Genomic DNA, 27,085 nt, shown 5'->3' on the forward strand with positions numbered 1-27,085 from the left:
GGGTGGTGGTGGCGCAATGGATAAGACACATGCCTTTGGTGTGAGAGACCCGGGTTCGAATCCACTGTGAGACACCAATGTGTCCCTGAGCAAGACACTTAACCCCTAGTTGCTCCAGAGGCGTGCGACCTCTGACATATATAGCAATTGTAAGTCGCTTTGGATAAAAAGCGTCAGCTAAATGAATAAATGTAAATGTAGTGCACCATATTGTAAAGTGTTTACACAAAAGATTGAGATAGATTTGCATACTTTGATAATATTAAGGCACAAGATCCTTTAGATATGAGTCAAATTTAAGTATGAAATAACCTGCAGCATTAATATCTTCCACTATAGTCTGAGTCAATGATCCATCATAAAAGGCATCTGGTCCTTCTTCTGCTATCTTCTTAAAGGTGAGAGCTAGTTTAGGAAAACTTATAATGTCATTTTCCTTCAAAGTGTTATTATTTGAGTCACAAAACACTTCACTGGAAAGAAGAGACAGAAGTGCAGAAATCAGATGATGTCATCACATTTAAAAGGCAGATGCTTTAGAGACCCTGGTGTAAATATAGACATTTAGTATTATAATAGTGTTAGATCTGTCTTGTAGAATATTTTCCACTGACAAAATGTTTAAAAAAAAAAAAATTATTATCCTAGTTTTTTGCTAGTTTACAAATGACACAGTCTTACCACAATGTTTTATCATTCAGAATTGTGCCACTAGTCTCATTGATGGCATAAGCCAAGGCCTTGCCAATCCGAAAACCCTCTGATGCCAGCTTTATACTGGGCTCAAACAGCTCCTTCCATTTCAGTCTCCCGTGTCTTTGGTGTGCCAGCGCATAACCACGCAGTTCTCCTGGCACAGCAAAAAACAACCCTGCTATTCACACAAAACAGAGGAGTGGTCACATCATTCAATGGCCAAACTGGCAAGAAATCATCAGAGCTGCTTTAATGTGTGGACCAATGTGCTTCTACTGAACCTGTGCTGGATTCAGTCATCATGGAGGCTGAATTCGGGGATATAAAGATTTATGGTGGTTTACCTGGTATTGCTTTCTTGGGGTCATTGCCAAACATGTTCTCTGAAGCACTCATTGGAGCAGTTTCTCTTGCATTAATTGTCTCCACCTTTCCTGAAGATGAAAACATAAACTTTTTGTTTAACACAAAAAATGTGTCCCAGTGGTCAAGGGGTTGCAGTGATTGGCCAAAGAGGACACTGAAGAATTTAAGAATCTAACATGAGATCTGTGTTCCAAATCCTATCCTATACCCTCATTCACTATTCCCTACATTAGTTCACAATATAGTCCACTTGACAGAGTGAATGAAAAGAAGTGAGTGAATTCAGACACTGATGAACACCTAATAATTAGAATCAGTGTAGGACAAGAACAGAAAAAAGAGACGAGCAGAAACACAAGAACTACAACTGACTTCCAGTCACACTGAGTGTGAAACCAGTTTACAAACCAGTTTGACATTATTTATTTCATACATGTACAAATGTACTTTTTGAGAATTAACAGAGATTTAGATGTTTTATTGAAAATAATAAAGTGTGTAGTCGTCATTATGGTGATCGGTGTTATGTGTAACTTTATAAAGACAGTTTGTCAGTTTCTCGCCATAATGGCTTTTAAAGATTTATTACAGTAACCAACTGCTTGTAAACCTCACTCCCCTGATCTCAAGGGGCACTCTAGCGACTGATGCTAGTGGCTGTGGTCTTTAGCCTCCTTGTTAGAGTTCCTGACTCCCATGTCGGAGACCACAGCTTGAATGCCCGCTGGGAAAGGGTTGAGTAGACCCGGTTACACATAGGCTTAATTCACGAGTGGGACATGTCCCCACCACTTTTTGCCAGGGTCGATATTGTCCCTACCACTTTTTTAAACATTTTGTGGCATGGATGTACTTAATTCAAATGAAACATCTACTAGCAGAGCATTCGTTTAGTTTGTTAGTTAAATAAGAGGCGATCTGGCACTGGAATGTGTGGTTTTTTAAATCATACTGGGTGTTTGTTACTGCTGTTATCGGTGGCAGAAGGTAACTTGGCACTTTTGCACTTCATAGACGAGCGCTTCATTCGCTTAATGCCGTCGCGATGACTCTTTATTCGTTCCAGTGAAATCACAAATCAAATGCATACAAACGTGTCCACACTCTTGACATATAATTACTGATGAACATCTTTGGTTTTAATGGGAAAAAAACTATGCAAGGGTGGATAAGAACCCAGAACCTCTCTGACATGCTTAACAAAAGTTCTACCACTAGACTGTAACAGCACAAGAGGCTTCCATGCAAATCTACATATTGATTTACTGGCGTGAAGAATCTCGGTACTAACAATATATTGTATTAAAGTAGATGTAATGTAAGGATGAAACTATCACATCAAACATATCTTCTATGTCGAATATAATTTACTGCATTTGATAATTAAATAAATAAATGTGCTGCGGGGTTCAGAGTGAAGCGCAACTCTTTAATTGTGTACATGCGTTAGGGCTGCACGATTTGGGGAAAAAATCTAATTGTGATTTATTTATTTTTTTGTTAAAATGACAATTTATTAATTAAAATGAATTATTAAATATGCGATTTATTGGCCCAACATTTATTAATATAAAAAATAAAAGAAATGTTGATCTAGAAACCTGTTGGATGAAACACATTCACACCTGGTCAAGGTATGGTTTGTTGATACAAAAATTGCACATTTGTGCCCAAGTAAGAGTGTGGCAGGAATTGTTTCTGAAGGCACTTGACCTCAGGCTGCTCTAGGGAAACTACTTCTTTAATAATGCACCATAAGTTGCTTTGATTGAAATGTATCTTCTGAATGGCAAAGTTTTGTTTGTTTGTTTGTTTGTTTGTTCCTTGAACTGTTGCCATTGTTGGAGTTGTGGCAGTCTGGTTTAAGTATCTCAAAGCCCATGTACCTGTTGATGGGTTGTATATGGTGAAAACCCCGCCTCCTCCGATGCCCATGCTGTGGGGATTAATCACACTCACACACAGCAGAGCAGCAATGGCAGCATCGACTGCTGAACCGTTACGCTTCAACATGTCCCTGCAAACACAAAGAGCTCTGTGTAAATTCAATGACTCCATATTAGCAATGTAGACTCTAGAGTTGCAAAAGTCTCAACGCTAACGCATGGAATCTTTCCCATAACATAAATGTTACTCTTTGTAATCGTACCTCCCGATGGTAGAGCAAACTTTGGCATCCGCTGCCACTGCTGCTTTAGCATAGCACTCTTCAGAGGGTCTCTTATGGAGTGTAACTATGAGTACTATCAAAACCACTGCAATCAGAAATGTGACGAACATGCATCTGAAAGTAAACCACCAGAGTTTGAGAAATGTGAAATTTATCACGCAAACAGAAACCATTTTATTTATTTTGTAGGCTGCCATGCACTTATCTCTTCCTTATGTTATCAACTGGCAAATATTCATATATATATATATATATATATATATATATATATATATATATATATATATATATATATATATATATATATAATACGATTAATCTAAAGAAATGAACGCGCAAGTACAGGACTGGGGGCTTCAGGACAAATATCTTTGATATAGATATCTTGAACTTTCTCTGTAAAGTATTAATGATAAATTAATGCTTGTGAGACAACCCATTATTGAATAGCCCCTGTCCACCAGTTTAAAGAAACTGTAAAATAATAATAGTTTGGTTTCAGAATTACAAGGCTGGTATCCCATACAAAAAGACAGATTCTCTCAAATTAACACTTTCACTGGAAAAAAATTGTAAAGATTCAAAAGATATGGAACTTTCTTTCACTCTGTCAATTTCAACGCATTAAATAAAAATAACATATTACCATAGTCCGAGGAGGAGTTGAAAGGGGAGCAGTTGTGCAGGCCCAGCAGATTTGATGTAATAATTGTCAGAGAAACAGACGGTTGAGTAATCACATGTGACCCCGCCTGTGAAACCCTGGCTAAAGTCGCAGAATCGAATTATGAGTTAACGAGTGTCAAAGTAGTAATAGCCATAAAAATGACAAAAATAGTCCATGTGTGTTTATTGCTGTAAATGATAGATTATACCAATGGTTTTGAGATGCAATACTTACATTTTCATTTATAACATGATAAATACTGAAATTAATTATTTTATTGACACTACGTTATACTTTTGCGGAAAAAAAGAAGAAAAAAAAAACGGACGTGGGCTTCCTAAACGTTGATTTCAATCGTCTCTGTGTTTATTTCGCGCAACAACACTGCTGATTTGTATATCATTCGGTTCAGGAACTTCTTTTCTGTGTCTTTGCTGTGTCAAAACAGACTTTAACCCTCTGAGGTCGGCAAACACGCCCCCGCGTTTTGCTGGATTTTCTTCACATTGTAGTACAATAAACTTAAATTACTCCGTCATTTATGGTTATACAGAAAAAAGAAATATAAAAAATGAATCTGTGATATTTCTACTTTTGTATGTGTCCACTTACAATCAAATCAAAACATTGTGCTTTTGTAAAATAAAGAAAATAAACAGGGTGTGCGTTCTGCCTCTCCGTCGCGGTGAACTTTTTTTTCTTGAGCACGTCTATAAACTGAAACAAAACTCAGCGAATACTTCTCACACATTTATGAGCCATATACCTTTATACACATTTAAGTGTGTACTTTTAAATGATTGGATTCAAACTGAAAACAAATATTCTCTGTTTAAGTAATTTGTATAAAACCAACAGGATGTCCAGTATCTCAAACGCTTGCTAATTACTTTTTAATTCGGCCACGCCCACTCGCGCAAAAGAGATTCACATGCAAATCTCCACATGGAACGCGAACGCCCTCGTTACCTCAAACACAAAACACCAAAACACTTCACAAGTCTCTGCTTTTCGTCGAGTTTGGAAGACGCGCTGTGAGCTTACATTGGATTTACCCCCAGAAGAAGAAGAACGCGATTTGAAGACAAGAAAGATGTAAGGTAAGAAATTCTTACTTATTAGTTTATGGTATTGTTGCATAAACTTCACATTGCAGTTGAACTGTTGCTAGATATATGGTGAATATTATACTATTTAGACCCGTGTTTACTGTTAAATACTGTTTGTGGATATCTGCTCAAACATAGATATGTATAACCATAATGTTTAATATTTTGGAGCGCGCTGTGCGTTTGAATGTATCATATTTTGGAGCGCGCTGTGGGTTTTAATGTATCATATTTTGGAGCGCGATTGCGTTTGAAAGGAAAAATGCACCAAACATTAGGCTTTATGTTTTTACTATTATCTCATTTCATATCATCATAACGAATGGAAACATTTGAAGTAACATATGATAATCAATATATTTTTCTCTAGCGTAGTTGTTCTTGAAATCTTTTGGAAGATTTCATTTATTGTTATTATTATTTTATGCAGCACTGTTCATTATATATTGTTGGAAACGTGTGTGTGTGTGTGTGTATTCTGTGAATTTAAAAAAGAAATTTTAACCAGAAAAATCTAAAATCTATTCCCAAAATCGTGCAGCCCTATAGTTTTTCTTGATATCAGTATGTTTACAGTTTTTTTTTTTTTTTAACAGGGCCCTGATGCAACTGAGTCCTGCTGACTTCAACATTCACATGAGTCTCTGTACATGAACATGGTAAAGTGAAAATCAAACACCTTGGAAATGAAAGGTATGTACAATGTTTTTAGGAATGGCACAAAGGTCTCTGTCTTTGGATCATTGTTTTCAATGTGCTCTTTTGTCATTTGTTGTGTATTTTTGGATTATGTTGTGTTGTAAATAAATCCAAACAATCTAAAAGCCATTCTTTTTTAAATCTCCTCATTCTTTGAGTGACAGGGCCTGATAGCTCCTTATAGGGCAGTTAGGGGAGTGTCTTTGTCTTTCTCAGGTCAGGTGTGAAAAGCGTACATATTAATGAGCTCCTGCATAAAGCTTTCTCACACAAAACACGTCGTAAAAAATTTAAATCAATATATTGTCTTATCTGAATGAGCAGTCAGGGTGATTTTCACATAGTTTTGGAGCAAATATTCTAGACTACGTCATACAATTTTCAAAAGTCTTGTGAAGAAATAATCAGTATGGGTTTCATGGCCTTATTTCAGTGAGAATTTTTTTTGGTATTTTCACAAACCACGCATAAATGTCATTATCTCAAAACTACAAACTTTTACATACATGCTGCTGATATATTATTGTAGCAGAGTTTGTGCTGAATACAGTGTAATTAGACTTTAGCCATGAAAATGTCACTAGTAACAGAAAAAAACACAAATGTCAGAGCATGTCAGAACACCTCCAGGGCCCAGAAAACAGCTCAGACCCCAGAGGGTTAATATCAATCCGCGAGCGCCGGTAATCAGATCAACACAATGAAAAGAGAGAGAGAGAGAGATTTAAGCCGGGTTTAGATGTCTGTGGTGATTTTTTCTTGTCATAGCCAATATTTTAAGAACTGCTTATTTGTTTTGTAGCTTAGTATTCTGCCAATAATATTAAACTTATTTTAAGGACATTTTTGGCCTGCTACGTGTTATTTGCTGGATGGTAACGTTAATGCGTTGTTTTGACATCTGACATGGCCATGTCTTCGCCGGCGACACCGAAGTATGAGCAGGAACGGAAAATAGCTGCTTGCTTAAACAGCTTGCTTGATATTAATCTCGGTGGAATTGCCCCAAATTATGATTTAACCGGTTTTATTGCGGATTATTTTCTGGAGGATGATTGTGATGATGAACAGGACACATTCTTTGACGAAACTGACGAGGAATTTGACGGTAAGTTTTTGTTATTATTATTTTTTATGCTAAATATGTAAATGTATACTGTCAGTGTCCAGCCAATGTAATGCTAACACATATCTGTGATGCAAAAATAGTGAATTTAAATGTTTATTACATTTGTTGATTGGGATTGAGTCAGTTTAAATTAATTACGTTTATGGCATGATGTTTATTTGTTTCATTACACTCTGAATTGAAGTCTGCTTACCACCTATAGGCTGTTTCTTGTTCCTATGCCCTCCCCTCAATTAATCAGATCCAGTCTGACTAAACTGAAAAAATATTTTCTGATATTTTCATATAAAATGCTTCATTATCCATTTTAAATGTGGAATTAAACCCACTTCCCATTCTTGCATGTTACTCAATCATGTTTTTAGGTATCTTGCTTTGAATAAAAAAAAAAATTATCTTTGCTTTTTCAGGCAGTGACCAACATGATGAGGAGGACAAGCCAGTTTTGGTGATTGAACCCCAAGCTATGTGTCTGGCGAACATGAAGAGGGAACACCAGCAATAAGAATTTGCTTCGAATGCTGGAAGTCCAGATGTGAAACTGAAAATCAGTTTCTCTTGCAACTGCAAGTATTTCAATGGGGAAAAGTGTTCTTTATTTTTCAAGGAGGGAGAGTTGCTGTCACTCAGGATTTTATTTTGCATCTAGACAATTTTAGAATGTGTACAAAGTTTGAGACTGACCTGTTGAAGGGATAATTCATCCAAAAATGATTTACTCATAGTCTCATACTCATACTCACCCTCATGTTATTCCAATCCTGTATAAGTTTCTTACTTCTGTTTAATAAAAAATAAGATATTTTAAAGAAGGTTGGTAACCAGACAGTTGGCGGCACCTATGGAAGTCAATGGGTGCCGTCAACTGTCTGGTTAGAAACATTCTTTAAAATATCTTATTTTGTGTTCAGCAGAAGAAAGAAACTCATACAGGTTTGGAACAACATCAGGGTGAGTAAATGATGACAGAATTGTAGTTTTTGGGTAAACTATCCCTTGAAATTTTATTTATTTATTTTTTACTCCAGATTTACTCAATGTTACACCGTGGGCCAGTAAGAGAATGATAAATTCAGAGAATGAGAAATGTTATGTTATTTAATTTATATATTATTGACATTTCACTGATATTACATTTTACTAATAAAGTTATACAAATCATTCCACTGAATTGACATGGTAATTGTTGCTACGATCAAGCTCTTGTGGTACCCCCATACATTTCAATGTTTTTATGCTTTTAGGACATGCACATTATAATAAATAGACCTGTTTTACAAAACTTTAAGAATTTTTCCACTGATGTGTCATATATATCACTAAAAAGGGGAGAATCTCAGCTTTAATGTGTTATAAGGCACATATGCAGGATAACTATGGATCAAATATCTATAACTATGTTGCAGTTTTAACAAATAACTTATTTTTAAATAGGAATTTCTCAAAAGTATGATTTTCTGAGGCCGAATTTGAGCAAATCTTTGACATGGCCTTACTCAGTCACAGGGCCGTATTAAGACAGTGTGGTGCCCCTGGGCACTATACCGCAATCCGCAATCAATTCCGCAATCAAATCATTGACAGCGTCGATTCACGTTTGCCCCAAAAAACTTAATTAATGTCCTCTTCCTCACCCGAGTCTTCCTCGCTCCTGTCTCCCCCAAGAAGAATATCCTAATTCGCCTGGCGGTCATCGCCGACGCCTATTAGTAACGGTGCGTGTCCACTACAGCGGCAAAACTCCGCTCAGTGCCGCTGGCAACGCTGTAACGTCTCCGCTTTGGGGTGTGTCTGTTGCGAGTGTGTTTAATCTAAGTTTTTTTTCAACACACGGACAGTATAATCATCAGCGATGCACGCGATTACATTTAGAAATAGACAAGCTTTTGTTTCCAAATGCACCAAGCAAAGATCATTTCAATTTTATAAACTTTTATAAACCCAACCAATATAATCACAATGAACACATCCAAAATAAAATATTCAACATGTATATAACAACTGCAAAGCGTCTAATTTGTAAACAAAATGATTTACGCACTAAATCCAGCATAAACTCCGGCACAATTTGCATATTTTTAAACTCTCAAAACAGATGTCACATCCCGACCGCGTTTTTCGCTTGATATTTGCATAAAGTCGAGAACAGTGGACACGCACCGGGCTGCAGCATCTCCCCCGCTAGCGCCGGCGGTACCATCTGAGATGCGAGTGTTACCGTCTCCACAGTTAGCTCCGGCTTCGTCAGACTCAGAGCTGCTAGTGATCGCAATTCCCGTGATGTTCTCACAAAAAACTAGTGATGATCTCACAAAAAACTAGTGATGGTCTGTCCATTTTGGATTTAGATTCATTTTCTGTAGCCGTAAAAAAAAATGACACATTTGCGCGTACTTGTTGTGGACCAACTCAACTCTGACAGATTGGGGAGGGAGGGGGGGGAGTGATAGTGGTCATGTAATCTTTATTTATTTATAATTTTTTATTATTATTATTATTGTTAAATTAGTGTTCATAAACGAGTTATGTATGGTCTTTCAAGAATTTCAAGTTAATAATATAACAATTTACGAAAAATATTTTAAAGCTTGTGTCATGTGGTGCCCCCCTACTGGTTGTGAATGGTTGGTGCCCCTGGGCACTGGCCCAAGTGCCCTTATGGAAAATCCGGCTCTGCTCAGTCAATATTAAAGATATCAAGGTTATATTTTCACAGAATGTTCTTTACATTGTGTAGGGTGATTTTATGTAGAAAACACTGAATCACAAAAAAAAGACTTTAGCTGGGTTTTCACAGGCAGGGTCACACATGGTACCCGCTGGACCGCTGCTTCCTGTCTAGCTGTTTCCTGTTTGTGTCTGCAAACCTGCAAACTATTGCCTTCACAGATCTGTTGAGCTTTATTTCAAACTGTTAAACCTAGCCTGTTGTGCATACCATTTTCATTAGTCCATCTGTGGTATACCCCCTCGGAACAAAAAGATATTTCCATATATTTATGATCAATATATTAAATGGTTTAAATATACTGAAAAAACATTAAATAATATATTTTGTTAATATATTGCCTTAATATATTACAATATATTGAATAATACATAACTGATACTTTTCATATGAGGAAAAAGATTGCCTTAAATTCCTCAAAGATGTTTTACTCAAAGTTCTAAGTTGCTAATATAAAAACATACAAAAGAGTGTCAGGACAAGGATAGACAGTGCATTTATTTCTATTTATTAAACTGCAAATACTTTGTGTGCAAATTCTCTGTGTATTGGAAACAAAGTCACGATACGTATCCCGCCACAATACATTATATATTCTGATTGTTCCAATCCAATCTGACTTCTGACCTGTAATGCCTGGATCATAATCACACACTGTTCGCTCGTTGGCCAGAGGAGAACTGAGCGACTGAGCCTGGGTTCTCCCAAGGTTTTTTTTCTCCATTCTGTTTTGAGACACCATTATATGAGAACTGAACTGAGCTGGACGATGACATCACGGTTTTCTCCAGAGCGGCTATATATATAAATTAACTAAATTAATAACTTTTTTACAACAAAAATGAAACATCACTGAACTTCATTCATTCATTTATTCTCCTTGACTATATCACGATGCGGGACTGCACAAAATTTCACCTCAGCAGAATATAGTATAATAGCTGTTTATTAAACACTACAGGGCCATTGCTACTGTAACTGTAGGCAGTTTGGCCTCTGCATTATGAAGGGTGTCACGAACTGCTCCGAGACACAAAGGTTGAGATCCAATTGCAGCTTTATTTGAAGCGTAATCCAGAATCGTAATCAGCATAAGCAGGGGTCAAACACAGGAAGGCAGTCCAAACAAACAAATAAACAAACAATCAAAACAGGCAGGGGTCAGAGGCAGAAGAGTAATCCAGGGAACAGGCAAGAAATCCAAAAACCAAGAGACACGAAACCAGGGAAAACGCTCGGAAATGCAGTGCAACAACATACAAAACTTCGCAGTGAGTGAAGGGGTGAACCAGGCTTATATGGAGTGAACTAAACAAGAAGATGAGATACAGGTGAATGTGATAATGAGTGCTGATGAGTCCAGGCAGAGAATGATAGGAGATGTAGTCTGTGAGGCCAGGGAGGAGACGAACCTTCAGGCGGCCAGGGCGGAGCAGACGGTTCAGGAGGCCAGGGAGGAGACGACCCTTCAGGCGGCCAGGGAGGAGACGACCCTTCAGGCGGCCAGGGAGGAGACGACCCTTCAGGCGGCCAGGGCGGAGCAGACGGATCAGGAGGCCAGGGCGGAGCAGACGGTTCAGGAGGCCAGGGCGGAGACGACCCTTCAGACGGCCAGGGAGGAGACGACCCTTCAGGCGGCCAGGGAGGAGACGACCCTTCTGGCGGCCAGAGCGGAGACAACCCTTCAGGCGGCCAGGGCGGAGACGACCCTTCAGGCGGCCAGGGCGGAGACGAACCTGCAGGAGGCCAGGGAGGAGACGACCCTGCAGGCGACCATGGCACAGGAACAGACACCGGCTCAGGAACAGACACCGTGGCAGCGGCTATCTCTGCTGAGGGCTCAGGTTCAGGCGTGTTGGCAGCCATCTCTGCTGAGGGCTCAGGTTCAGGCGTGTTGGCGGCCATCTCTGCTGAGGGCTCTGGCGACGTGGCAGCGGCCATCTTGTCCGGAGACACTGGTTCGGCGGCGACCATCTTGTCCTGAGACACTGTCTCGGCGGCGGTCATCTTGTCCGGAGACACTGGCTCGGCGGCGGCCATCTTGTCCTGAGACACTGGCTCGGCGGCGGCCATCTTGTCCGGAGACACTGGCTCGGCGGAGACCATCTTGTCCTGAGACACTGCGGCGGCGGCGGCCGCCATCTTGTCCGGAGACACTGACTCGGCGGAGACCAGAGGTGGACGAAGTACACAACTTCCTTACTTGAGTGAAAGTACAGATACTACTGGTCAAATATTACTCCGTTACAAGTAAAAGTTGTAAAGACCTATTTTTACTTAAGTAAAAGTACAGAAGTACTCGTTTTTAAAAGTACTTAAGTATCAAAAGTAAAAAGTAAATGTCAATGCATTGTTTCATTATCGTTGCATTGTTGTGTGTAATACTTACAGTACCTTATGCCACTGAATCTATGCCTGCACTTATATCAATATCACATTTATTTCTAGAACACAGTTCCAGTGGGATTGAATGTGAGATTGAATAAGTCACTCAATAACGTCCACAATGGTTTCAGACACCCAAATGGCTGTTCCCTCAAATATTGCCCTATTTAAAGTTTTTTGGCTTTTAGTATAAGTATATTAAGTCATGGCCTAGTGGTTAGGGAGTTGAACTGGTAACCCAAAGGTTGCTGGTTCGATTCCAGAACCGGTGGGAAATGAACCCTAATACAGAACCCTTGAGAAAGGCACCTAACCCCTAATCGCTCCCTGGGTGCCACACAAAGGCTGCCCGCTGCTCTGGGTGTGTGTATCCACGTTTGCAGTGTGTGTGTGTGTTAACTACTCACTACTCTGCTCCTAATGTGTGTGCATTAACTTGGATGGGTTAAATGCAGAGGTCAAATTCCAAGTATGGGTTACCATACTTGGCCGTCAGGTGTCACTAAACTAATTAGCCTTACTGTTATCTATAAGCTAGTGTGCTCAAAAAAAGTGACAAAATTCGCATTTAGAAAACCAAACCCAACGTTGAAAATGAAAATCAGGTTTATGTCAGAATCCAATGTCAGATTGACGTGGATATCCAACATTGGACAGACGTTGCATTGTGGTTGAAAATGAAAATCGGGTTGACGTCAGAAACCAACATCAGTCGGGTTCTGACATCAACCCGACTTTTATTTTCAATCAATATCCAACGTCAATCTGACGTCGGGTTCTGATGTCAATCAGATGCAGGGTTCTGACGTCAACCCGACTTTCATTTTCAACCAAAATGCAACCCCTGCAACCAAAATCATCCACTGACTGATGTTACTTTCTACTCAAGGACCTTGACAAAATTGTAGTGGAGTAAAAAGTACGAAATTTGTCTTTCAAATGTAGTGAAGTTAAAGTAAAAAGTTTCCAAAAAAAATTATGCTCAAGTAAAGTACAGACACTCAAAAGGTGTACTTAAGTACAGTACTCAAGAAAATGTACTTTGTTACTGTCCACCTCTGGCGGAGACCATATTGTCCGGAGACACTGGCTCGGCGGAGACCATATTGTCCGGAGACACTGGCTCGGCGGGCTTGACGTGAACAGTCTCTGGATCGGCAGAAGTGACGTGAACAGTCTCGGGATCTGCACACGTGACGTGAACAGTCTCTGGGTCGGCAGAACTCATGTGCTTCCTCCATGCATGCAGTACAGCCAATGCATAAAAAAGGAAGACAGCCCTCTTGGCCGTGGCAGGACTGATGGTGGGCAGCTCCGGGACAATCTCCGGGATGACAACGGGCTGCTCGGGGACGGTCTCCGGGACGAGTACCGGGACGGCCTCTGGTTCATTGGGGAGGCAGGAAGTCTTCCTCCTCCTCCGCCGTTTTTAATGGCGAGGTGCAGGCTCCGGGCTGGACAGGACCAGCGGTGAAGGGAGCTCTGGGTTGGGCATCACCGGCCCAGGGTCGAAGAGAGACCGAAACGTAGAGTGGTGCCGGGGCTCACATCTAGCACCTCCTCCCCTGCGGCCTCCACGGGTCCCAGAAAACCTGGCCAGACGGGTTCCCTCAAATGATTGTCCATACCTGATGGAAGGGGGCTCGGCAGGGCTGACGTGGAGCGCAGGATCGGCAGGGCTGACGTGAAGAAGCTCAGGCTCGGCAGGGCTGACATGAAGAGATTCAGGAACGGTGGCCATCTTAGGATATGGCCCTGGAACGGTGGTCGCGGCAAGACGAGAACCTGGGACGGTGGTCTCGGCGGAACGAGACTCTGTTCGGGCGGCCCTCTTGGCAGTACGTGCTGACATCAGCGGTGGATCTGTCACGTTGGAAATAAGTCCTGGACGCCCATAGACCGATCCGGTGGCAGGCTTTATGGTTGGCGTGACGTGAAGATCAGGCTGAGGGGATACTGCTGGTTCAAGGAGCTCCTTCTCCTCCATGCCCACAATAAACGATGAACCGCTCAACACAGGGCCAGTTCTATATATTGTTCTAATGTCCTGTGAGGATCATGGTCGGGCATCAATGACCGGAGCGGTTCAGATAATCCTCCGCGGAAAAAGATCATTAAGCACTCGGTGCTCATTAGCGTGAGATGTGCCAGTTCAATCAAATCTGCGACGTAGTCTTCGATGGACCGATTCTCCTGACGGAGACGCATGATTTGGACGTCTGGACACATGGTTGGCATGGCTGCTGGATCTCGGTGTGGCAAAGTTTTCTGTCACAAACTGCTCCGAGACACAAAGGTTGAGATCCAATTGCAGCTTTATTTGAAGCGTAATCCAGAATCGTAATCAACATAAGCAGGGGTCAAACACAGGAAGGCAGTCCAAACAAACAAATAAATAAACAAACAAAACAGGCTGGGGTCAGAGGCAGAAGAGTAATCCAGGAAACAGGCAAGAAATCCAAAAACCAAGAGACACGAAACCAGGGAAACGCTCGAAAATGCAGTGCAACAACATACAAAACTTTGCTGTGAGTGAAGGGGTGAACCAGGCTTATATGGAGTGAACTAAACAAGAAGATGAGATACAGGTGAATGTGATAATAAGTGCTGATGAGTCCAGGCAGAGAATGATGGGAGATGTAGTCTGTGAGTGAATGTGAGAGTCTGGTGTGGAATGCCCTCTGGTGGCTCTCAAAGGCACTCCAGCTGGTGACCGTTACAAAGGGCCTTTGTAGCACTGTATAACAATATAGGTAATGGCATAGGCTTCATGTTAACACTGGGTTCTCCCCACCAGTTTCTGATAGTTTTCTTCTTGTTTTTTAAGCACATAAATAATAATGTACTCATTCTAATAAATGTATATTGTAATGTACCCATAAGGAATGAAAATATTCGATATATTAAAGATAAATATATTAAATGGTTTAAATATACTGAAAAATATAATAAATAATATTGTCACGGATGGAACAGGAGTCAGACAGGTGTGACAAATATATTGTGCTTTTCATATATCAAAGATGTGACAATATATTTACGCTGTAAAATGTAATTAGTTGAGTATACTAAGAAAACACAAGGTGCTTTACATTTCTCAAGAATATTTGGTAACACTTTATTTTACAGTGTCCTTATTACATACATGTACTTACCATAGTAATATCAGTAACTTATGCATAATTACATGCAACTAACCCTCAACCAAATCCTAATCCTACCCTAACCCTATAGTAAGTACATGTAGTTAATTATCATTACTCAGTACTTAAATGTATAATTACACTGTAACAATGACACCTTAAAGATGAACTGAACTGAAAAAAAATTTTTTTATAACGTGTTGTTTATGACAATTAAAAGTAAATTACACTAAAAAAAATTATTAAAAATATCAATATAGCTTTTTTTAAAAGCAACACAAAAATTGCGTTTGTTAGTATAAGAACGCTGGCAATTCTGATGACGTCACTGGAATGGTAGGACCTGCGAAGGTATATGGCAGCTGCAACTGCAGGTCCTATACACACGAAAATGAGTCATTTTGGTTACGTGTTTGAGCCTGTGAGGGACAGGCCAGTAGTACTGACTACCACCACAAGGAGGACGATCAGTTTCAGGCTCCACCTACAGTACAGGATCGTTTGGGGGGAGCGGCGCGCGCTGTATCGATTCGCCTCACTGTTCAAGTGCAAAAGAAACTACGAGCATGCAACGCCGTTACGTTGTAAATTACACGAAATAAAAGTAATGCAGGTATGATCCAGATTGTATTTGCAATGTACATAGTCAATTATTAATGGAGCAATAGTGGTTCATGGTGTTATAAGAGGGAAATGTGGTGGGAGGTTGGAGGGCTGTTGGGTTAGAGGGCCTGTCATGCACTCTCATTTATTGTATACAAGCACATTATGCATTTTATTAAATAGAGACTGCTTATATGTCGTGTGCATTTAGAGAAAAATACTAAAACATGGTTGAGGTACTGTGCGATTTAGAAAGTCGAGGCAGATAAATGGCAAATGTGATTGGACGAATTCATCCAATGGGATCGCTTGTTCAGTTAGCTGCACGCAAAATGTTAAAATCAAAATACTCCCTGCATCAACAATGTTTCCTGACACGATGAACATCAGCTAGCTTCAGGGTGAGTAGAGAGGGACATTGGATTATGTTGACAGACCTGCTGCGGTTTAGTTAGCTGCTAGTAAACGCATTATTATCGATCTGTGATATCGTCGGAGTCATTATTTATTCATACAGTTTATATGGTCGGAGTGGTGGCTAGCTTGTGGAGTTTGACAAAAGTGCTTCCAACGTGTTTAGCTGCTAGCTCTTTACCTAGGTTGGATCGTTTGGTATCTAGCTGGGTTTTGTGACTCAATTTCAATGAATGCCGAGTGTGTCAGTCTCAGTTTTGTTGAACGCTATAAAGCCTGGTTTCCTTGTCAAAGGTAACGTTAGCCTGTGAAAATGTATCGTAACCCCAGCTGCCTTAATAATGCGTTTCGATACAGCGCGCGCCGCTCCCCCCAAACGATCCTGTACTGTAGTTGGAGCCTGAAACTGATCGTCCTCCTTGTGGTGGTAGTCAGTACTACTGACCTGTCCCTCACAGGCTCAAACACGTAACCAAAATGACTCATTTTCGTGTGTATAGGACCTGCCGTTGCAGCTGCCATATACCTTCGCAGGTCCTACCATTCCAGTGACGTCATCAGAATTGCCAGCGTTCTTATACTAACAAACGCAATTTTTGTGTTGCTTTTAAAAAAAGCTATATTGATATTTTTAATATTTTTTTTTACTGTAATTTACTTTTAATTGTCATAAACAACACGTTATCAAATTTTTTTTTTTTTTGTTTTCATCTTTAAAATAAAGTTTAATCGAATATTTTACTGGTGAAGTATTTGCACTAGTGAATAGAATTTAATATATAGGCTAAAAGAAGGTTAAATCTGTCCCGCAGAGGAACAGAACTGATATCAAGAGACGTAATCCTCCAATCAGAGCTTCACACTTGCACAATACGGAAATATCTGCTAAGTGTTTTACTTATTTTTCTCAACCTGGCAACTCTGTCTCCACTGTGGATAAAAGCGCTGGCTTTTTGAAAACATTGGTAAGCTTGTAGTTTGGAGATCTCCAGTTCAATATCCTATTCACCGAAAAGTGTAATACATCATGTCTGTATTGATTTACGGGCCTGAGAGAGAGATAGTTTGTCCATGTATGAATTACCTCAGTCTGCGTCATGTTTCTCTATTAACCGTGAAGCTGTGAGTTTAACTGCTTCAAAAACAGTGATGTTACCAACACCTTGAGCTCTTCAGTGGTGATGCTATTTTATTGATAAAAATTGCAGGTCAGCGTTAAGAAGTTTCAGACTTCAAAAGAATAACATAATGCTTGGTATTTTAATGTGACATGATATCACAATAATATCAATTGCAAGAGCTCTTTTCAGCGATCTTTTTTAATCTTTTTTTTTTCCTTTTTTCCACTGTAACAGAATGTAAAAAAGACAATACTGTACATTTGTGATCTTTTCTCCCAGTTTAATTTACATATAACATGTCCCATGAATAATTCACTGAAATGCACCTAGAATCTCCCATTTTCCTCCCCAAATCCTCACGTCTCTTTCCAGGTGTTTTCACACGGATGCTTTAAAATGAAATTGTCTCCCCTTTTAACCTCTAATCCATATTAGCAGTGTTTACTGGAATTTTTCTAAAGCAGACAAATACAATATTTATTGTCTGGAAAATAAGGGAAATCACTTTGAAATATTATCACTCAATGTTCCAGTTAATGAGCATTTTTTATTAAAGCAACGCATGTTACATATACAGACATTTATTACTAGAGTGATATTTCACACATTCTTAAAGGGATAGTTCACTTTGAAATAAAATTTTGGTATGTTTTAGCTTACCTCAAGGGCATCCAAGATGTAGGTGTCTTTTTTTCCGCAGTAGTTTCAATTTTGATATTTTTAGGTCAAATCGTTCTTGTCTGTCAGTCAAATAATGCAGGTCACTGTCTCAAAGAGCATGCACAGAGTCCAAATTAAAACAATTCCACATCGTCCAAATTAAACAATTCCCCATCGTAAGTACACATTGATGGCCTAAGACACGAAACGAGCGGTTTGTGTGAGAAAACGAACAATATTTATATCGTTGTTATCTCTTGAACACAGCCGCGTCCAAATGATCTGAGGGTGCGGGCGGGTATAGATATATACACTAGATATATAAATACTGTTCGTTTTCTCACACAAACCGCTCGTTTCGTGTCTTAGGCCATCAATGTGTACTTACGATGGGGAATTGTTTAATTTGGACGATGTGGAATTGTTTTAATTTGGACTCTGTGCTTGCTCTTTGAGGTGGTGACCATAGACCTGCATTATTTGACTGACAGACAAGAACGGTTTGACCTAAAAATATAAAAATTGAAACTACTGCGGAAAAAAAGACACCTACATCTTGGATGCCCTTGAGGTAAGCTAAAACATACCAAAATTTTATTTCAAAGTGAACTATCCCTTTAATATTGCTGCAGAAATAATCAATAATTTGGCGCTACTCATGGTCTGTTGTAGTAATTTGTTAATGCTATTACATTTTTAAAATGTCCTTTTAATATTCAATGGTTGAAAGGGAAGTATATCATCTCATTGTACCGGTTTTTGACCTTTCAGTCTCTACTAATGAGCTGAAGAACTGAATCAGGTGTGTTAGATGAGAGAGACATACAAAATGTGCAGAGGTGGGGTCCCTAGGACACATTTGAGAACCTCTGCCTTAATGCAACCAAACAGAGTTTAAAAAAATTGTGCAATTGGTGTGACGTGTGGTGGTTGTAGTCATGAGTGCTCAGTGATGGAGATTCAGTGGCGGGAGTGTGTGTGGGGCTTTTTTCTATCCCAACGAACTCCGGGGCAATAGGGGGCTCAGTCCTCTTATCTGGTAGGTTTGGGCTCTCCGTCTGCAGTGGGCCCTGGCGTTAGTTAAATATCTTTTAATTCATGCACACAATGAATGACATCGCGTTGGGAGTTGACTAGCAAAATACTAAAGTAAAAGTGAAGAACATCGTATTCAAAGTCAAAGAGCAAACACAGCTGAAATTTTTTAATGTTTCAAAGAATTGCCTTAGTTGTCTGTATCTTCTAAATTATGCTGATTTTTACATTTACTGCTCTAACATAATACTTAATTTCAGTTTTCAAATCATAAATTGTCTCAAGTCTCTTTCACTTCCACTGGCAGTTGATCTCTGTACATATACACACATATATATATATATATATGAAAAATGATAAAACCAGGAACTGCTAAATTACTGAACAAAATACTGCAAATTACAAAATGTTGTATATATAAAAGGGTATGGAATCATATTTTTTTCAAGTGCTTTTTATTAGGAGCGGTGTGGTGCTGGAGGGCTCCAGCATACATTTTGCCTAGATGTCCAGATGTCTAGAACCGGCCCTGGAGTAAACTGAGGGCATAAATACACAGGGGAGTTATCAACAGAAAAGAGAACAGGTGCGTGAATTAATTAGGAACTATGGAAACTAATAAGCTCAGGGAACACAGGCAAACTAGAGCAGGGAAAACAGAACCAAAACACAATGAAACTAAACAGAAATAAACATACACCTTTCTGTGAGGTAATTTTCAAAACACACACACAGAGAGCGAGAAAAGTACAATTAAATTCAACTTTTGTACTTTTGGAGAAGCTTTTGTTTTCCAATAAACGTATTAGATTAAATTATAGCTTGATAATGTTTGTTCCAGCTACTTTTGCCATATACTGTAAGTAGATGAACTATCTACTTTAATTGAGCTATATATTTCAGCTTAGCTTAGGTATAATGTTTCTATAGAGGAGGTGATAGCTAAGCCAAGTTACCACCTACTCTATAGAAACATTATACAATACATTATACGATACATTATACGTTACTGTGTGAGCATCTTCACAAAATATTCTGAAGGGTCCTGTAATTCATTCATATTACCAACATGATCTGACCAATCTCATCTCTTTTTTGCACTTGTGAAGTTGTACTCCGAAACTCATTGAAGGGGAACATTGTTGTGGTAATTGTGACTTTATATCTCACAATGTGACTTTAAATCTCAGAATTCCAACCACTTCTCATAACTATATCTCACACTGCAAATTTATATTAAAATCTGACTTGTTTTTTGCAAAGTAACCCCTGACTATAGCTCACAATTGCAACACTATTTCTTACAACTGTGACTATTAATTGATGTCACAATTGTGAGAAAATTGCATTGACAATATATAATATCGTAATAACCTTTTGGGTTGTTTTGCTCTGAGGTGGAAAAGTGCTTCTGACGTTCCTCACAGGAGGTTGTTAAATCTGACACAGAGACACTGAAGATTCAGGATAAACCCCAAATCCAGCATAGAGGGGTCCAGTGAATGTGGTGTTGAATGTGTATATGTGTGTGAGTGTGTGTGTGTCAGAGACGCTGTAGAAGGACAGAGTGCCGGCCGACACGTCCACATACACTCCTACTCTATTAGAGCAGGCTGAAGGCCCAGATACATCAGTGCTGTTATTATTGAACCAGACAGTGTAATTCTTATCAGAACAATACAGACTCCAGGACTTTTCATTGAGTCCAAACCAACAATCAATCCCACTTTTCCTGCTGATTTCTTTATATGTCACTGCTACATGACCCGAGCCACTCCATTTAACCTCCCAGTAACAGCGTCCAGTCAGACTCTCTCGACACAGAATCTGCTCCCGGTCATCAAATCTCTCTGGATGATCAGGATACGGCTGATGATCTTTGGTGTGTGTCACCGTTCTGTTGTCCTCAGACAGAATGAGTTGAGTGTGTGCTGTGTTTATATCCAGTGTGAGACCACAGGCATCTGAACACAGAAAAACAGTTCAGAACAACTATGACATCATTAAATATGGAGAGGTGTGTGTTTGTGTGTGCATGAGAGGACTTACATTTTCTCAGTCCTGGTTTGTTTCTGAAATGTCCTCCATGGTCCAAACTATACATTGACAAATCATATACACAAACAAAAATGATTTGTTATGATGAAAGATTGTTAAATTAGGAGTATGCTAATCTTAATTGAAAGACAATGAAAATTCTGTCATCATTTACTCTCCCTCATGTCATCCTAAACCCATCAGACCCATCAGATTATCTTTGAAACACAAATTAAGATATTTTTAATGACACCTGAGTGATTTCTGTCCCTCCATTGAAAGTGCAACAAAACTTTTCAAGATCCATTAGTTCTTTCTGAAGCTCAGACGTGCTGCGTTACACGAGAAAAAACATCATAGGTTCTTGCTGAAGCTCAAACGTGCTGCGTAACATGAGAATGAACCTCATTGGTTCTTGCGGAAGCTTAAACAAAATCCAAAATTTGTTTTGTCTTACGGGAAGAAAACATAGTAGAAACAAAATATGGGTGATCTTCTTTCTCAATGCTCCACTTTTGTGGCAACATCCAGTTGGTGAAGCTTGCTCGTTCTCATTGGCTAATCGCGGGTATCACGTCAGAGGCAGCCCGATCAAGAGTAGTAAATATCAAACATGTTTGATATTTACGATTTGGGATTGTGCGGGCTCCAATGCGATCTGAAGCAGTACAAAAATCGTAATGACGCCACACAATTGAGGATTGTTTGGACAAAAAGAAAAAGAAGCCTTGAATGAATGTTGGGGTTGCACATCGGGCCCTAAATCTGGCTTAAAATCTTTTATCGTGTGGCCAGACTTAGGTGACCTCAGTCACATACAGACACACATATGAGTCATAACTGCTAAACATACTTGAGTATCTTCAGTGAGCAGTTTGGATCATTGAGTTTGTCATTGAGCAGCTGAACTCCTGATTCTCCAGGGTGATTGTAGCTCAGATCCAGCTCTCTCAGGTGTGAGGGGTTTGAACTCAGAGCTGAAGACACATAACCACAGCCTTCCTCAGTCACCATACAGCCCGACAACCTACAGACACACACACAGTTAGATCATCTACGAACACACATCAACAGACTGATCATCTACAAACACATCAACAGACTGATCATCTACAGACACACACATCAACAGACTGATCATCTACAGACACACATCAACAGACTGATCATCTACAGACACACACATCAACAGACTGATCATTTACAGACACACATCAACAGACTGATCATCTACAGACACACACATCAACAGACTGATCATCTACAGGCACACACATCAACAGACTGATCATCTACAGACACACATCAACAGACTGATCATCTACAGGCACACACATCAACAGACTGATCATCTACAGACACACACATCAACAGACTGATCATCTACAGACACACATCAACAGACTGATCATCTACAGACACACATCAACAGAGTGATCATCTACAGGCACACACATCAACAGACTGATCATCTACAGGCACACACATCAACAGACTGATCATCTACAAACACACATCAACAGACTGATCATCTACAGACACACATCAACAGACTGATCATCTACAGGCACACACATCAACAGACTGATCATCTACAGACACACATCAACAGACTGATCATCTACAGACACATCAACAGACTGATCATCTACAGACACACATCAACAGACTGATCATCTACAGACACACACATCAACAGACTGATCATCTACAGACACACACATCAACAGACTGATCATCTACAGACACACAACCACAGCCTTCCTCTGTCACCATACAGCCTGAAAACCGAAAGGAAAACTACTAATTTATACCTATTAATATGTCTCTAAACCTACAAAGATGCCCTGATTACAAATTTTTTACTTATCTATGTTTCAGAGTTTTTCTCATTACACAGTAAACTCCCCAGTATTAAATGATCACTGCTCAGTGTTCTTATGTGTCCACACTAAAGAGTGTTCAAATAACACTGAAGCAGTGTTGAAGTTAATGAGATAATTAAGTGATGATTGGGCATTAGTGATGAACACCTGCTGTTAACAAGCAGAATCCCTACAACAACTGACTATCCCTAGTTCAACAAAAACTACAACTGACTACAACGACTACAAAGGAAGGCAAAAACACAGATGACCAGATGATGTTGGTTATTTATTGATGCTGATTAATTTTTAATCATTACAAAGTGAACTGATTCACAAATCTCATCACCAAAAGAAAGTGGCTTATTGTGATTAATAGAATTACATTTTTCACTATCATCACTGTTTTACTACATGTCAGATATTATGGATTTTGACTTTTAAATACGTTATGCATAATAAAAGTTTAGACACACACAGACATCAAGAATAAACATTTGAATCTCAGTCCGACATTATAACCATAAACTAAACGATACCTGCTCTATCTCCATGCAGCATATATTTTCTGGCTCTGTGGGCATCCTAATACAGTTCCCACACAAGCACCTATACAACAGTTTTTCTAGATTAACATGACGGTACAGGCTAGTCTGTGAGATGAATCAATGTAACTCCACAACAACTAAGTTACATAAATGTATCCACTAACCATTCAGAAATGTCCATGTACAGTCTAATATTTGCAGCCTCTTCCTGAGTCTCTCCATTTGTGTCTGACTCTGGTTCAAACATGTAAGGCTGCACTCCGCTACAGAGTATTATTGACATTTTGCCTGAGAGAAATTCGGCTGTTATGTTGTTCCAGCTCATTTGCATTTAAAGGGACACACAAAAAACCGGAGCGTTTTCCCAAAGGGGCAACTTTGACAAGCTATATTAAAAAATCTGGGTGGTATTTTGAGTTGGAACTTCACAGACACATTCTGAGGACATCAGAGATTTATATTGCATCATGTGAAAATGGGCATAATAGGTCACCTTTAACACTCTGAAGGGCTGTTTACACTACACTGATTTCAAATAAAAATTGAAAACCTTTTATGGGTTGTGGCCGTTCATTTACACAACAAAAACATTTTGGGAACCTAAAAACATAACATTTTGAAAACATGATTATTTGTAGCATTCTATCTAAAAGCTTTTAACTTAACAAAACTTAACAGAACCTTAATTGGAACTGCTGAAATTTCCTTAATCAGAGTGTTAAAATTCATTCATTTCTATGCTTGAATCCCTAAAAATGTATCCATATTAGTGCTAAATATTCCACCTATATTATTCAAAGTACTGAGATATCAACTGAGATATCAAAAGATACAATTTTGCACACCTCAGTATCTCCAGCTGACAGTTTGGACTCTTCAATTCATCCGAGAGCAGCTTCACTCCTGAATCCTGCAGGTCATTGTTACTCAGATCCAGCTCTCTTAGGACAGAGTTTGAGGATTGTAGAGCTGATGACAAACTCTTACAACACTGAGTAGTAAAATTACAACCAACAAGGCTGAAGAAGAGAAAAACACATCCTTAACCTCATTCTTCAACTATTTCAATAATATCAGCTTCATTCTTGTAAAAGATATTTAAATGATATTATTAAGACATGATTAAACACTCACAGTGCTTTCCTGCAGTTGATCACAGCTGGTATCAGTCTTGTTCTACCCTCATCTGATGTGTTGTATTTCTTGAGGTCCAGCTCATCCAGCACCTCCTCTGACATCTGAAGCATGTAGGCGATTGTTGAGCAGTGAGCAGGAGAGAGTTTCTTCTCTGAGTGTTTGTCTGATTTCACAAACTTCTGAATTTCTCTGGACAGAGTCTGATCTTTCACTTCCAGCAGACAGAGGGACAGATTGATGGATCTTTCAGTGGAGAGTCCATGTCCATCTTTGATCTTCTCTTTAATGTAATGTGTGGTTCTCCTGATGCTCTCTGAGCTGTTCTCTGTGTGAGTCAGTAGATCCTGTAAGAGTCTCTGATTGGACTCCAGTGAGACACCCAGCAGGAACCGCAAGAACAGATCCAGGTGTCCATTCTCACTCTCAAGGGCTTTATTTACTGCATCCCTTTGCAGATTATGCATCACATCACAGAACTGCAATGTGTCAAAGTTTTTGATCACATAATGATAAAATGCATAGAAAGCAGCGAGAAACTCTTGAATGCTCAGATGAATGAAGCTGTAGACTTTCCTCTGATGAATCACAGATTCCTCCTTAAAGATCTCAGTGCAAATACCAGAATACACTGAGGCGTCAGTGACGTCTATGCCGCTCTCTCTCAGGTCCTCCTCATAGAACATCACATTGCCCTTCATCAGCTGTTTGAAAGCCACTTCAGCAAGTTTCACAATCACTTCTCTGTTGGACTGCAGGAGTTTCCCTGGATCTCTCTCTTCATACTTCTGATTCCTCATGTTGATCTGAATCAGCAGGAAGTGGATGTACATTTCAGTCAGAGTTTGAGGGATTTCTGCACTTAGATCTTCTTCCAGGAGCTTCTGAAGCACAGTGGATGAGATCCAGCAGAAGACGGGTATGTGGCACATGATGTGGAGGCTTCTTGCTCTTCTGATGTGTGAGATGATTCTGCTGGCTTGATGCTCGTCACTGATTCTCTTCATGAAATATTCTTCCTTCTGATGTTCATTGAATCCCTGAATTTCTGTCAGACGACTGATGTATTTGGAGGGGATCTGATTGGCTGCTGCTGGTCTGGAGGTGATCCAGATGAGAGCAGAGGGAAGCAGCTCTCCTTTCATGAGGCTTGATATCAACACACCCACTGATGAAGGCTCAGTCACATCAGAGACTTTCTGAGCGTCTGAAAACATCAATGGGATTCTGCTTTCATCCAGACCATCAAAGATTAACATGACTTTACACTCCTTATAAATCTTTTTTGAGTCCAGATCTTGAAGTTCAGGATGAAAGTCCAGCAGAAGTCTGTGAAGACTGTACTGATGATCTCGGATGAAGTTCAGCTCTCGTAATGGAAGCATAAACATGAAATCTACATCATGATTGGCTTTTCCCTCGGCCCAGTCCAGAATGAACTTCTGCACAGAGACAGTTTTCCCGATTCCAGCGATGCCTTTAGTAAGAACAGTCTTGATTTGGTCTTTCTCACGTACTGGTTCAGGTGAGGCTTTAAATATGTCATTGCAGAAGATTGGAGTGTCTTGTGAGTGTTTTGTTCTGGCTGTTTTCTCCATCTGTAAAACCTCATGTTCCTTATTCACTCCTTCTCTCTCTCCCTCTATGATGTAGAGCTGTGTGTAGATCCTGTTCAGGAGGGTTTGATTCCCCTGTAGCTTGATTCCCTCAAATAATCTCTCATACTTGTTCTTCATGCTGGTTTTGTGTTGGTCTTTGACTCTCTGCAGGTCTCCAGTCTCCAGTGTGTGTGTCTGTAGGACTGCTTCAGATTTGTCCTGACTGATATGGGTCTGATAGTGGGATGTAGATGACGGCACAGATCTGATCAGCTCATATATCTCTCCCCTGCTGAAATTAAAAAGAGAATAGCAACAAAAAGACAATTACAGCCATTGCAATGACCCTTGGAGACCATCAGAAATGTATTGATTACCAGGTATGACTTCGCTACCCCTGTGCAGTGCATATGCTGCGTATGTTTACTGAATTTCTTAAATCATTATTTATCTGTGTTGCACTACAGTATATTATCAAGTGAAAGATATTCAATATATTCGAATATTCAAACTAATGAATCCTTAACTTTGAAATACGTATGATAAAATGTAGCCTATACTTTTTAAAAAGAAATTTGAAAATTGTTGTTGATTTACATGTGAAAACGTTTGAATAAAATAGCAAAAAAATATATTTGCAAGGTAGATGTAAACAAAATCTTAATAGGTCAATATAAGCCTTCTCATTAAATTATTTATAATTGTTTTTTATTGGTGACACATTTGGGGAGAAGATAAATATTCCAAAACTTTCAGAAAATACAGCATGAGAATTAACTGTTTAATTAACTGGATTTTTTTATTTTTTTTCAAGATGTTTCCAACTCTAGCTTTGAACCAATTCTGTAGAATGGTCCATATAGCGTATTTGAACAGGACTTGTTTCCAGGTATGATTGTGTACTAAAAATGTGCTTTCGACTTTCATTTATATTTGGATTATATATATATATATATACCATTAACAAATCACTTTGGA

The 27,085-nt window shown here is 39.4% G+C and overlaps 2 protein-coding genes across 15 annotated transcripts in view; both read right to left on the reverse strand.

Annotated features, from left to right (window-relative positions):
• The window catches only part of LOC309502702 (protein NLRC3-like), a 109,356-nt gene that overhangs the window by 31,027 nt on the left and 51,244 nt on the right, over positions 1-27,085 (reverse strand). For 6 of the 8 annotated variants that reach the window (XM_082175185.1, XM_082175184.1, XM_082175183.1 and 3 more), the window contains 5 exons: positions 24,510-26,399; positions 24,221-24,394; positions 21,816-21,989; positions 20,975-21,021; positions 19,328-20,889 (listed from right to left, as the gene is read on the reverse strand). In XM_082175185.1, coding sequence (XP_082031311.1) covers positions 20,360-20,889; positions 20,975-21,021; positions 21,816-21,989; positions 24,221-24,394; positions 24,510-26,399 — 2,815 coding nt within the window. In that variant the 3' untranslated portion in view covers positions 19,328-20,359. Of the gene's footprint in view, positions 1-18,654; positions 20,890-20,974; positions 21,022-21,815; positions 21,990-24,220; positions 24,395-24,509; positions 26,400-27,085 lie in introns of those variants that run through there. The other 2 variants (XM_082175179.1, XM_082175186.1) reach the window with 2 other exon arrangements.
• On the reverse strand, positions 4-17,987 carry LOC309502716 (glutathione hydrolase 1 proenzyme-like). 7 transcript variants are annotated; one of them, XM_082175214.1, is made up of 6 exons: positions 17,891-17,987; positions 3,212-3,346; positions 2,949-3,079; positions 1,041-1,130; positions 682-874; positions 4-473 (listed from the first exon to the last, which is right to left on the reverse strand). In XM_082175214.1, the coding sequence occupies exons 1-6, from the start codon at positions 17,899-17,901 to the stop codon at positions 263-265; spliced, it is 771 nt and encodes a 256-aa protein (XP_082031340.1). In that variant the 5' UTR covers positions 17,902-17,987; the 3' UTR covers positions 4-262. The 7 variants fall into 7 exon arrangements, with proteins under 7 accessions (XP_082031340.1, XP_082031341.1, XP_082031339.1 ...); XM_082175215.1 differs by lacking the exon at positions 17,891-17,987 and adding an exon at positions 3,879-3,934; XM_082175213.1 differs by lacking the exon at positions 17,891-17,987 and having other exon boundaries at positions 682-871; positions 3,212-3,447.

Source organism: Leuciscus leuciscus, assembly GCF_965113295.1.
Source record: "Leuciscus leuciscus genome assembly, chromosome: 7".
In the NCBI taxonomy this organism is placed as follows: domain Eukaryota; kingdom Metazoa; phylum Chordata; class Actinopteri; order Cypriniformes; family Leuciscidae; genus Leuciscus; species Leuciscus leuciscus.

What these genes read in the sequence shown, in the direction of transcription:
- LOC309502716 (XM_082175212.1), bottom strand. Translation starts at nt 3,429, where the DNA reads ATGGCAGCCTACAAAATAAATAAAATGGTTTCTGTTTGCGTGATAAAT. An exon ending in GTTTGCTCTACCATCGGGAG is followed by an intron (nt 3,080 to 3,211) that starts GTACGATTACAA and finishes TTGTGTTTGCAG; the next exon opens with GGACATGTTGAAGCGTAACG. An exon ending in CATATACAACCCATCAACAG is followed by an intron (nt 1,131 to 2,948) that starts GTACATGGGCTT and finishes TTTCATCTTCAG; the next exon opens with GAAAGGTGGAGACAATTAAT.